At 39.2% G+C, this 12,651-nt stretch overlaps 1 protein-coding gene across 1 annotated transcript in view; it reads left to right on the top strand.

The window, feature by feature from the left end:
- OPCML (opioid binding protein/cell adhesion molecule like) overlaps positions 1-12,651 on the top strand; it is a 292,279-nt gene that overhangs the window by 149,140 nt on the left and 130,488 nt on the right. The window contains exon 2 of the mRNA XM_063311140.1: positions 11,281-11,513. Within this exon, the coding sequence (XP_063167210.1) occupies positions 11,281-11,513 (233 nt within the window). The remainder of the gene's footprint in view (positions 1-11,280; positions 11,514-12,651) is intronic.

Consider the following 12,651-nt stretch of genomic DNA (forward strand, 5'->3'; position numbering starts at 1 on the left):
AGATCTGCTAGCTTTTTATCTCTTCTGGTTTAACACATTTGAAAACGATCATTGTATATCTTTATAAGCTGTATTCCAGACATTGTTTGCACCCAGAAGGTTCCAGGTTCAGCCCACTGGGAATCTGCTGCTGTTCTTATATTCTGCTAGTGGTACATAATTCCATAGCATTTGGTTAACCATTGCTGATCCTGATGGACCTTTAATTAGATTCAACATAAACTCTTTTTAGGTTTTAATGAGAAGATGGTCCAAATGGCACATATGCTGTTTTACTTGTTGTTGTTGTTGACTTAGGCACCAAAAAAGAATGCATAACATGGATTCTGAGAAAGACATATCTACTTTGCTGTTTTAGACTATTCTCTGTGGGCCTCAAGTAAAGTCAGGGCATCTATGGCTCCCAGATTTTAAATCTGAGGAAATGGCTACCTTAGCTTTCCACTTCTGTCTATCTGCTCAAAATATCTACCATTGTATTTTAATTCTCCATGGCTGCTCTTGCGCTATGTATTAAGATACAGAGGGTTTATCCAACTACTCCAGCTGTTTAGGAGCTAATTACAACAGAGCCCAACCTGTCGTATAATAATCCTTCTGGGCAAGCTGCCAAGACCCTGAGGCTTATTCCCATGATGAGTGAAACTTCTTCTCCAGTTCATTTAAGAGTTACAGAGATTGGAACTTGGGATCCTAGTGCACACAACATTTTTGGTGATAATTGGATATGGGTTGGAATTGGATGTTTGAGTTAAATCCTATTTAGGGCCAACTTATTATGTTCTTAGCCTTGTGTAAGGAAATGGTAGCAAATATTTACAAAAAATACAGAGGGTAGTTAGAGGAAATTATAGAAAGAGGCTATCTTTTTCTACCTAGGTAGGAAAAAAATATTGCAGACATTTTCTCAACTCTGTTCCTCCAAAGTTTTATGAAAAAAGACTAATTCATAAATCCCACAGATATTTCTAATAGGGAACATAAGGGAAGAGGGATATCTGTATTAGTGGATAATAAAGCAAATGAGAAAATTATGCCTTGGCAGCAATTATGCATTGTCCAACCCAAGTCCTATTGATTTCAGTGAGAGATTTCATCACATGCTTAGTTCACTAATTGAAAACAACAGAGTGTAGTTTCACTAAGCTAAAAAAAGGCACAATATGTGCAGTTTGTAAACCTATCCTCAGTGATAGGGTCCCCTGTGTTTTAGCTCAAGGCAAGCACTAGGGTTTGGCATGGTAAATGATGTCAGGATATGTAACCCTCCCTGCATGCTATTTTTTTCTATTCAATTTTACTTCTCATAAAACTTTGGTTTGTCACAGAAGAATTCATTGATGCTGATTGAAGACTTCCCAGCATGTCCTTTGGTTTGGCCCCAAGATGCATCAGGGACGGCATAGAACTTTGTAAGTTCATGCATACCTCTAAGATCCTTGCAAGCAGCTAGTGCTGCAGCCAAGATTACCAGCCTTTAGGATTTTACCATGTTGACTGGCCCCTTTTAAGACATCCCAGTGAAATGGTTGAACATGCCAGAACATTTTTGCCTCCACCTCTGTAGAGCTTGGTTTGGCTTCTGTTTTTTTTTTTTTTTTTTGGGGGGGGGGATGAAGGCACATTGTATGCTGAGTTACTTGTTGCTTGTGACTGCAACCTGATGTAAACACCATAGGTGTCTGGTGGGAGCCACTGTGATGCACAGGATATCACTTTTCCTCCCATTTCCCAGCAGACATCTATAGTTAACACATTTTAATTACCATTGCTTCAGTGAAGGTAACATGCATTGCATCTCCTGTCTTCCCCTGTATTTCGTTCCCACACCCCTTCTTCCCATCAAAGACTGAAGCTGATTTATTTGAAAAGTGTGCACCACACTCACTGCCACAAGGACTAAAGGGCTCCACATTCTTGAATTTTCAGGTCTGCTTACACTGCTGACAAGTGACCCTTTGTTTCCCCCCTTTTGATTGAAGAACACTAGAAATCAGCCAGGGAGCAGGTGGTATATTGTGTTAGATTAGCACTGATTGAATTCTTACACAGCGAGTTGATTGAGGCTGGTGTTCAGCAAGTACACAATTCTGCAAACAGTGGGCTGCAATGAAGAAGGCATTTTGCTGGATCATGTCCCTTAATCAGTCTCCTCAATTCTATTGATACTGTTGCTGAGTGTCTTTCATCCGCCACATTGCTTGTTCCTTTCCCGAGCCCATGGAATAAAACGGAACAATAGTCAGCCAGACTATTTTTGGTGAGGCAGTTTCTCCTACCCTCTCAGTACAGAGGCATCATCATCATCATCATCATCATCATCATCATCTCATATTTAAAAGAGAAATGGGTATACAACTTTATATTTTCATATTTGAAGCACAGTTGTAAAAAATCAGAAAACACAGGAAGCAGATAGTGATGTGCTCATTATACTTGATCGAGTGAAACATCTTCTGGAAGGTCATTGTTAAAGCAGGTTAACTGTTATGGCCAAGATATAATGGAAAATAGAAACCTTAAAGTCCTAACTAGTGGTATCAAAGGGCACAACAATGCTCATGACCAACAGGTTTCTTAGCATAGTTATACACCACAGCCTATCTATGGGGAGATAGCTAGCAAAACCTAGTTAATCATGAAGAGTTAAGTAGGGCTGAACCTGCTTAATACTTGGTGGAGCAACTGCCAGGAAGTCCCAGAGCTGCAGGCTTGATTAGAAGCTTTTTTTTTTAGTGGTGGAATAGCCAATAGCAAACCTGTTTTGTATCCCCAAAAAGTTGAGCTTGACTTGAGAGATTCCTTTACCTTTCACTTTTTTATATAGAATGGCTTCTGATTTAGCCTTGCAGATAGAGCCAACCATCAAATATTCAATAGATAACAGTTAAATAAACCATGGTTTAGGGTGGTACATGAACCATGCCTTATAGCAGTTGCTTAGCTGTTTCTGTATTTCAATATTGGAAGCAGCTGCTGGAAGGTTGGATGTACCAGTGGTGAAATAAAGAAAAGTTACATACATTCTCACACTTTTGCTCCATATATTCCAGTGTTTTTCAAACTTGGCAACTTTAAGATGCACGGACTTCAACTCTTGAGGCATGGCTGGCTGGGGAATTCTGGGAGTTGAAGTCTGTGCATCTTAAAGTTGCCAAGTTTGAAAAACACTGATATATTCTATATTCCCATCAAAAAGTTGTTTCAGGGCTTGTTTCTTTTATCCTTATCCTATCTTACCTAAAAGGAGCCCTCTGCAAATACAAAGTCTGTGAGGAACCTAGAAGTTTGGTATTTTCCATGCTCACCCTCCCAACCCATGACATGTCTGCCCTGTCATTGCTCCTACTAGTCACATGATGTCATATGCAAACTCCTAAAAACCCAATTTTCTGGCAGCCCTTGGAAAAACAGCCTGTCCTTGTATTAACCAGATCTAACTCCTCTGTGCCTTAGTGATGGATGAAACTTATGCTCCAGAAAACTCAAGCTATATTTGTGTGGGTTTGGGTTCCTTTCAAAGAGATTACCTACCACATCATCTCCACCCTCCAGTTCTTGTTCTGCTCAGTTCAGTTTGGGAAAAATCCTACACAGTAATTTTACTAGTATACAGTTTTAAACAGGGTTTACTGACCATGGAACACTACATTCTGTAGATGCTGGGATAACACACACACAGGGCAAGCTTATGAGTACTCAAGGTAGGGGACAAGACAGGACAAATACAACAACATTATTTTGACAGCATCAGAGTTTGTTAAACATGCTGCCAGCCTTACTGATGTGCCACCACTGTGAAGAGAAGGTTTTTGAGAGGTCTCTATCTTTGTAAATGATTCTTAAAAATCCTTTACCACTGCTCTCATATTAGCGTTTCAGGAGGAATGTTTTGCATATTACTTGAGAGATGTACACAAATGTAGGCTTTTAGCATCTGGACTGCAAAAATGCACACAAACGAAATGTAGGGACTCTGTGAGTAGGATGGTGGGGAGAAATACTAGACTTTTAAAAACTTTTTATCATGAGGAAAGTGAGGAAGGTTGTACATTCAGTTATGGAAAGCTGAAAGACAGATGGCAGACTAGGTAGATGGCAAACATCTGTATTATCACTAGAGGGCAAACATCTGTATTATCACTAGAGGTCAACAAGGAGATGCACAAGACTAATGCTGCAACTAATGCTGCCATCTAGCAGTCTTCTGAATTTTTTGCAATTCAGGTATAGTAGCACTAAATAAAGGTAGTGATAGATTGGAAGCAAAGAAAATAAAAGCAAATTGGCTGCTGCTTTATTACAATTCTTACCTTGTTTTAATTCCAAGAATAAAGTATGTGAAAAAATGAAGTATTGGAGCACAGGACATCAGCTGTGCCAAATACTCAAGAGCCTTAAAAGGACATAAATTGCCCATTTCACTTATCTAAATTGCAACAACGTAAAGGATATATTCTAAGTGTAATTTATGTAAGACTTCACATTTGTAGGTACATAAGCAAAACTGGTGTACTATGATAATATTTTATATTTTTCTCCAAGAAAGAATTGCAACATTATTCCATACCTACTAACAACTGAAATAATTCTCAGTAAGCATCTCTCTTTCACATTTCCCTTAAATCCCATTACAGAGGTTAAGTAATGCCGTTCTTCAGTTTACCAAGCAATTTTCATATCTTTTTTTTCTATATCGATGTTCCAATATTTTTGAACAGATGGATTGAAATCTTAATGACATAAGTTATTGCTAATAATTACTACAAATAAAATAAGCTCATGTGCTACATTAAAGATGGGCCAAAAATCACCCCCAGTTACACTAAATTAATTTTTGGCAGGACAGAAAAGGAAATTCAGCGAAGTTGGTAGTGTGTGTGGGTGTAATTATTCTGTTTTTTTGTTTTTGTTTTTTAATATTCTTCCTCTTGGTTTGAGAAGGATGCACTTTTTTTGTTGACTTTTAAAAGATCCTGAAAGCACCTCTGATGAGATGAGCTTGTAATTGTTGATACTTGTAAATTATTTTTCGTATTATGCAGAAATCTTGATTTACTGGGCCTAAGTGTGACGGACTTCACATGCAATGAATCAAACTTCAGTTGCAATTTATGTCATGTATGTAATGATATCATTTGTCAAACCCCCTACAGCAGCCCACAGCCAAGACAGCAAGATTCTTAGAGGGTGAGTAGGCAGTTTATAGCAAGAGAAAAGGGGGTGTCTTCTCTCATTTATCAGTGAGTGTGTTTCAAATTAAAACTTTCCTGGTACCTTAGATCACCTTTCTAACAGAGTCTTGTATTTAATGGAGAAGATGCTAATTGCTTATTTGACACCACAAAAATGTCCATCAGTTCTTATTCTTCAAAATTTTAGAAATGTCCACTTTCTTTCCCAGAGCCAGAGAATTCCATCACATCATTACATAAGTGATGTGTTGTGTGATGAAGTCATTATGTAAATTGAATGACGTCACATAAATTATGCAGTGTTATCCTTTGTGCGATGGTGTCTTCACAAATATTGCGACATCATCACCACCACAACATATTCTTCAATTTACTGGACTTTTCTTATATGCTTTCCTTCCACCTGTTAATCTGACATAATGAGGTTTAATATAGTGAAACCTAATTTTAACTGGCTGTCTTGGAGTTACGATTTTACTGTAAACTGCCAACTTTGGTAATTGACAGTATGTAAAATTGAATCAAGAACTAAATGGTCCTACATAACTTCTTTGATTTCAGCAAGTTGCCAGATTCTTGCCCTCCCTCCCCAGTGACATGAAGCTTTCCAGCCCAAACAGACTTTTTTTTTTCCCTGAATGCCCGAATTCCATGTAGTGGGAAAGTTGGAAAAGCTGTGTGTTGCTATGAGTAGTCACAACTTTTATTTTTAATTAAAGGAGCAAAAATGGAAAATTCTTTGACTACCTCATACAGTTCGCTTTGCTAAATGTAAAGCGAGCTAAACAATAAATAGACTTAATGCATCCAGGCATTCTGTTCCAAAGCCTGCTTCATCCTCTACATGAAATTACATCTCCATCAGCTTCTCTTATCATGCCCCATTCTCTGAACAGACTTTTTAAAAAGCCAAGCACCACATTTATCCCTGCCTTTTAAAGTTTTATTCACTATATCCTATGACAGCATGCCTCCAGAGTTTTGCAGAAATAACTAGCAGCCTATAATTATTTTCCCACCAAAATATATGGTTTGAATGAATGATGTCCTTATTCTTTGTTGAACGTCAGGGCTTTAAATGGCTGATAGGAAAAGTGCCAACAGGAACTAGAAGAAAGAAAACTTGAGTGGAAGCATGCCAAGAAATGAATAAACTCATGGTTTCCTTAGCAGCGTTGAAGGGCTTGGGTGTTTCAGCTAAGAGCCTTCTGTCCTCATCACCATGAATAAATATCAGCAACAAAGTCGGAAGCCCAACAGACACCTTTTCTTCCCTTTAGGACCTATTGTATTCAACTCAATATTACATGCCACAGATGTCATTGTTCTGCAAGCTAATTTGATGATTTATGTTGTTGAGAGAGGATTAGTGGAACCTCATGCTTTGATAGCCTGTTTCTAATTTGCATCTTTGAGAGACGGGATCCCAGCCAAGTTCTGTTCTTTTGTGTTTACTTCTGAACAGTTCTGTTTATTTCTGATGATTACAAATAAATCTTCTCTTCCTCCTGTGTCCACCATCCCAATCTCTTGGAACATTTTGTTGGAGTTTGTTAACTCTGAAACCAGAAGGACTATAGGAGACAACTGGGAGGGGACATTCATCTGTCTGGGTGAGGTATCACCAATATGTGGATGGTATGCAGTTATCTGTCTCCAACTGGATCAAGCAGGGGATGCTGTGGATGTTCTGACTTGGTATCTGGAGGGTGTTAGGATCCAGATGGGACAAAACAGGCTCAGATTAAACTCCAGCAAAACAGAATGGCTACTTATCCAGAAATGGCTTGGATCCAATATAATTCCATCTTTCGTTCTTGATGGGGTCATGTTCCCTTGGAAGGGCCAACCACTGTTCCACACCTTTCATACATTCAGGGTAAAATATAATTATTCACTGGAATTTAAAGAGTTGTTTCCCCCCCCCCCCCAATAGGAGATGATGCAATTCCATGTCCATGCAGTTGTGCAACCTTATGCACACAAGTTTGCATATATGCACACACAAATACACACAGTCCAGAAGAACAGATTTATCATGTTATCTGAGGTTTGTTTCTGTAGACTAACTCTCTAAATGGGAAACTGGCATTAAATGGCCAATTGAGTTCCATTTAATAATTCTCCTTATAGCTTTCATATCTATGTTTCTAGTCCATCTTTCTTCCACAAAGTTATTCAAGGCAAATTACACTGATTTTCCAGACAATCTCCCCTCCAAGCAATGATGGCACCCACATTAGGAAGGTGGCAACTTAGACTTTTTAGGGCTTGATTGTTTTTAATTGGAATGCAATTATATTTTTAAAAGAAAGAAAAGGGGGAGAACGCACACTCTACAGATTCTCTCAAGAAAGTCATTTTAATTATCTTCATAGGAGCTAAAGCCACAAGTCAAAGTAGCAGCACTGCGGCTATTTCTGTTCTTCCTGGAATTGCACAAGTTTATTTTTCTTCTCCATGATAGTTTTATAGTAGCATGATTACTCTGAAGATGAATAGTGAATGCCAGGAAAATGTTAATGTGGGTTTTCTTTCACTCTTAATTTGAAAAACCCTGTGGCTTAGGTTATGCTCCAACTATGTCAAAGCTCGTCCCCTAAGTTTAAATACTTTAAAGAAGTTTCTTTACCTTTTTGCCTACTGGAGACATTGCTATAAACCCAACTGGGAAAAAGCTAGAGGGGAAGCACTGCATTGCATAAAACAAGACAGGCTTCAACAGCTATTGGGTACTGGTTCCTGAACAAGAATTAACCAGGGGACTCAATAGGATTATTCAGCCTCATGGCACCTGTCTTTTATTTTCAAAGTTCCATTTTGGAGAAACATTTCAAAGTTCCATTTTGGAGAAACAACTCATTTAGAAAAAGGAGTACTTAAATGCAGATGACATAAACACACCAAGTTCTTCCATTGCCCACCTGCACTTCATGTAGACAAAACAATTATTGTTGGAAAACTCTATATATCATCAAGGCTGATTCTTCCATTTGGTGCTGCTCTGAGGAGTTTTGATGGAAAACAGAATGGGTTTATTCAACTGTGCCATCCATTAAAATCTGCAGTGGGTGTACAAAAGGCAAGGACTTGAATTGGTCACAACTCTTTTCAGATATGGAATAAATGCAAAACACAACTGCCTACAATGTTCAGTACACTAAGGAGGGGGAACTAACAGCTTGAGAATTATGCATAGCTTCATAGGACCCATTTTTTAAATGCCTTCCAGAGCCCCACAAGTTCATGCATAAAACTTTGAAAGCAAATTTTGCATGATTTGCCATCGTTTGTGTAGAACGTTGTGTAAGTCAAGGAATATAGGCTTGTTATGCTTTCAACAGGATTTTAGAGCAAATACAAATATGTGTTTACACTAAAACACAGAGACTAATTTTTTTTTTGAAAAAGAGTTCCATCTTCTTGCCTTAATTTTTCTCATGATGTTGCCATCATCATCATGCTTGCTGCCCACAGCTACAAAAAATAATTGTATTTTAAAAAGTACAAAACAATTACCTAGAAGTTAACGTATTGTGCACCTGTCTGTGTATGTCTGTATTCCTGATAAAAGTTAAGTGAGTTATTGAACTACTGACAATGGTATTGTAACCATGCATGAGAATAAATGGGATGTAGAGTACAGAGATGGCCGTAGAGAAAATGTTGAAGATATTTGAATGCTGGTATGGTCAAGTCTCAGAAACCCAGAGAGATGGGCATACAAGATTCTGAATGGAGAATAGGGTCTGCCTGTGCATTTCTTCAGCCTAGTCTTTTAAAAAACTAATTAAAGAAAATTGTTAACTAAACTTTCCAAATAAGGAAAAAAAGGTCTATGGGTGGTAATTCATTTTGCTTTGTCTTTGGTAGAGGGTACATTTGGGATTGCCTTAATGGAAACTCAATTTTATTTTATTTCTTACTGCATTTGTAGTACACTTTGTGCATATAAATATCAATATCAAACAAGCAGGCTCAGAAGGGGAAGGGAAATTTTTTTGGCCTATTACAAAGTCAGAATTTAGACATCAGACAATTAGTGTGCTCCCCGCCCCCCTTCACTGCACAAAGCAAAAAGGAAAGAATCACTACAGTATTGTCTCATCAAATGGTAAAAGTATGCTTCATCTTTAATAAGGGGCCCAGTGAGTTCCTTGAAAGTCTTTCTGCTAGATATTTATATGAATATAGACATGGAAGTTGTCTGTTTTACATATTACTGTCCTGATTTTTATAGTCCATACAATGAATAATTTAACAAAAATGCATGTAAGTATCTCTTTATTATTCATTATAATGAACTGAGACAGGAGTAATAGTCCACTAGACTGCAGTCCCCCTAGGGCTCAACTTAACTAGACTGTGCTTAGCTCTCCTGGAGTTAATTTGAATAAAGAGAGGGTTGTGATGTTAGAACTTCAGGCAGCCACAGCAGAAGTCAAGATTAAGATGGATAGAATGTAAGATGTTATGGAGCTCAACAGAGTGGACTGAAAAAGAAATGTGTGAATGGAAGGAGAAAAATGGGTCTATTCTAGCAACGATTGAGCAGGAAAAAGAAAGACAATGGAGAGGAAGAAATTGGTTCTCAGGGAGCAAAGGAGAAGCTCACAGAGTTTGTAGGATTTGGGAATCCCTTAGATCTCACAGGTGATGTCAATCAAAACAGTGATGTCGTTATCAGCCAGCACATGAACAGTACAGGCGTGTTGGTTGAGCCACTGCCAGAACACAGGCTAGCAATAGCTATTGTTTGAGATCTGCCAGGTAAGAATGGGCTTTGTTAATAGATCAACACAAAATGGAAGGTCAATTGAAATCTAATTTGCACAATTATTGTCTCCGGAGCTATTTACAGAATGCTCTAAAAAGGAAGGTGAGATGATATGCTTAAACAAATGTTTGTCCAATTTAGAATGAAGCCTTGGCAGTTCTGACCATCAGAACCTTTTTGGGTCTGATGCCATTTCAGCCAGTCAAGATGCACATTTTGATCAATCCTCACTATAGAATCAGAGCAGGTTTCCCTGCTTAAAAGATCCACCTCAGTCTATTGTGTAACTCTTTGTCCGCTGCAAACCACTGGGCAGCTTTTTATTCTATCTAATGAATAGTGAATTCATTGTTGTTAGGGGTTGCAGTGGGGCCTTTACACAAAGTTCCCTTGCCACTTAATGCCATGCTGGGTTGCAGCTGAGTTTACAGATCCACACCCGAGTTGGGGAGATCTTCCAGGTGACAGTTTGTATTTCATCCCTGATAACCTGGAAAGGCGTTCTCTCTGGAGCAGGTGAACATACCTTCTCTGTGTGAAAATGACAACATGCTGCACTCTGAGAAATAAATGGGTACAGACTTGGTTTATATGGACTTTGCTAAGTCCTAATACAATTTGCTTGGATTGGTCTTAGCAAATCATATGATAACCCAGCTGTTATGGTTGATAAACCATGGTTTGAGGGTTAGCCTGATGCATGCATGGAGAATACATGGTTTGTGGCTGAGCAAGATACCTATACCCAGTCATTATGGTTTGAAACCATGGGTTGTGGCTGAACAAAGTCTGTGAACCCAGCTATTGTGTCTTTTTCAGAAAGCTTTCTTAAAACCTGATTTAACACAAACTATCACGAACACCTGGCTTTTGGCCTCCAAAAGCACCTTGGAAGCTGGCTATTTCCCCACACCTTGTAAATGAGAGCTGGGAACATGATTCTCTGTTGGTGCGTTTTAAGTTTTTGCCCCATCTGTATACCAACTTTGTATTTATCAATAAGCAGAAATATTTTAAGACACTAAAAAGCCTCAGGAGGTTTCCATTCGAAAGGAATGAAAATGTAGGTTCTGAGAACTTTGAACTTCATACCAAAGGGAGAAATGGGGCAAATGTAACATCTGATTAGTTTTATCTATAATTTTATTTTGCTTTAAAAAAAGAATGCATGGAAGCATACATTTTTAACTGGGTGGCTAGGTGATTCAGAAATAAATAATAAAGAACAGAAACAGAAATTCATGATTTTATTTTCCCCAGAAGGCAGTAACAACCAATTCCTTTTCATTCTTTTTATTTATTTATTAGGTGTACTGTGGATGACAGAGTCACACGAGTAGCTTGGCTGAACCGTAGCACAATTCTTTATGCTGGAAATGATAAGTGGTCGATAGACGACCGAGTGGTCATTCTCACAAACACCAAAACTCAATACAGTATCAAGATCCATAATGTGGACATATATGATGAAGGTCCCTACACCTGCTCTGTACAGACAGACAATCATCCAAAAACATCACGAGTTCATCTTATCGTCCAAGGTAAGACTTGGTGGATTTTGCTGATGAAATGAACGTGAGGAGGCTCCATGATCTTTGAATAAATGTTCTGGCTGATAGCTCCTCAGGGCTTTACTAATCAAATGGGTTGTGACTCTTAATCTGGGCCACCAGGTTCTGTCTTGAAATTTTTCATTTAGAAATGAGGGGTTTCCACTAGTTAATTATGAATGAACAGAAGTCATAGATAGGAATTAACATATTTCTGTCTGTGAAGCAAACTGATTCTTGGTGGTCTGGTTGTTTTGTTCATTGAATATTGAGTGAAGTTTATGTATTTATTTAATTTATATAGCCCCCCCCCCCAATCTCAGACCAGTGACTCTGGGTGGCTAACGATAATAAAAACAATCAAACAATTAAAACGATACAGAAAATTAAATATAAATACAGCCGAGAGATCTTAAAAACCATCGGTGTTAGCACAACCATGTAATGGGGTCCTTTGCACACAAGGCCAGGTCTTCAAGGCCTTCTGGAAAGCCAGTAGGGTCAGGGCCATCCTAACCTCAGGAGGGAGAATGTTTCAGAGGGCAGGCACCACAGCAGAAAAGGCAGGTCTCCTGGTCCCCGCCAGCCAACATTCCTTGGCTGATGGGACCCGGAACAGGCCCATCCTGCCGGACCAGATTGGATGGTTAGAAACAACTGGGAGAAGACGGCCCCTCAGGTAACCCGGTCCCAAGCCATTAAGGGCTTTAAAGGTGACCACCCAGCACCTTGAACTGCACCCAGAAACACACCGGCAACCAATGCAGCTCCCCAAGCAGTGGTGTTACATGCACTGAGTAGACAACACTATTTACAACCTGGGCAGCTGCATTCTGTACCAGCTGAAGCTTCCGAATGCTCTTCAAGGGCAGCCCCAGGTAGAGTGCATTGCAGTAATCCAGATGGGAGGTCACGAGGGCATGAGTGACAGTGAGTAGAGCCTCCTGGTCCAGGAATGGGCACAACTGACACACAACCTGAAGGTATGCAAAGGCCTTCCTAGCCACGGCTGCCACCTGCTCTTCCAGCAGGAGCTGTGACTTCAGGAGGACCCCAGATTGTGCACTAGGTCCATCTGGGGCAGTGCCACCCTGTCCAGGACCAAAGATGGAAAAACCTTGGTACTGGG

The sequence above is a fragment of the Candoia aspera genome, chromosome 9 (assembly GCF_035149785.1).
Source record: "Candoia aspera isolate rCanAsp1 chromosome 9, rCanAsp1.hap2, whole genome shotgun sequence".
Taxonomy (NCBI): domain Eukaryota; kingdom Metazoa; phylum Chordata; class Lepidosauria; order Squamata; family Boidae; genus Candoia; species Candoia aspera.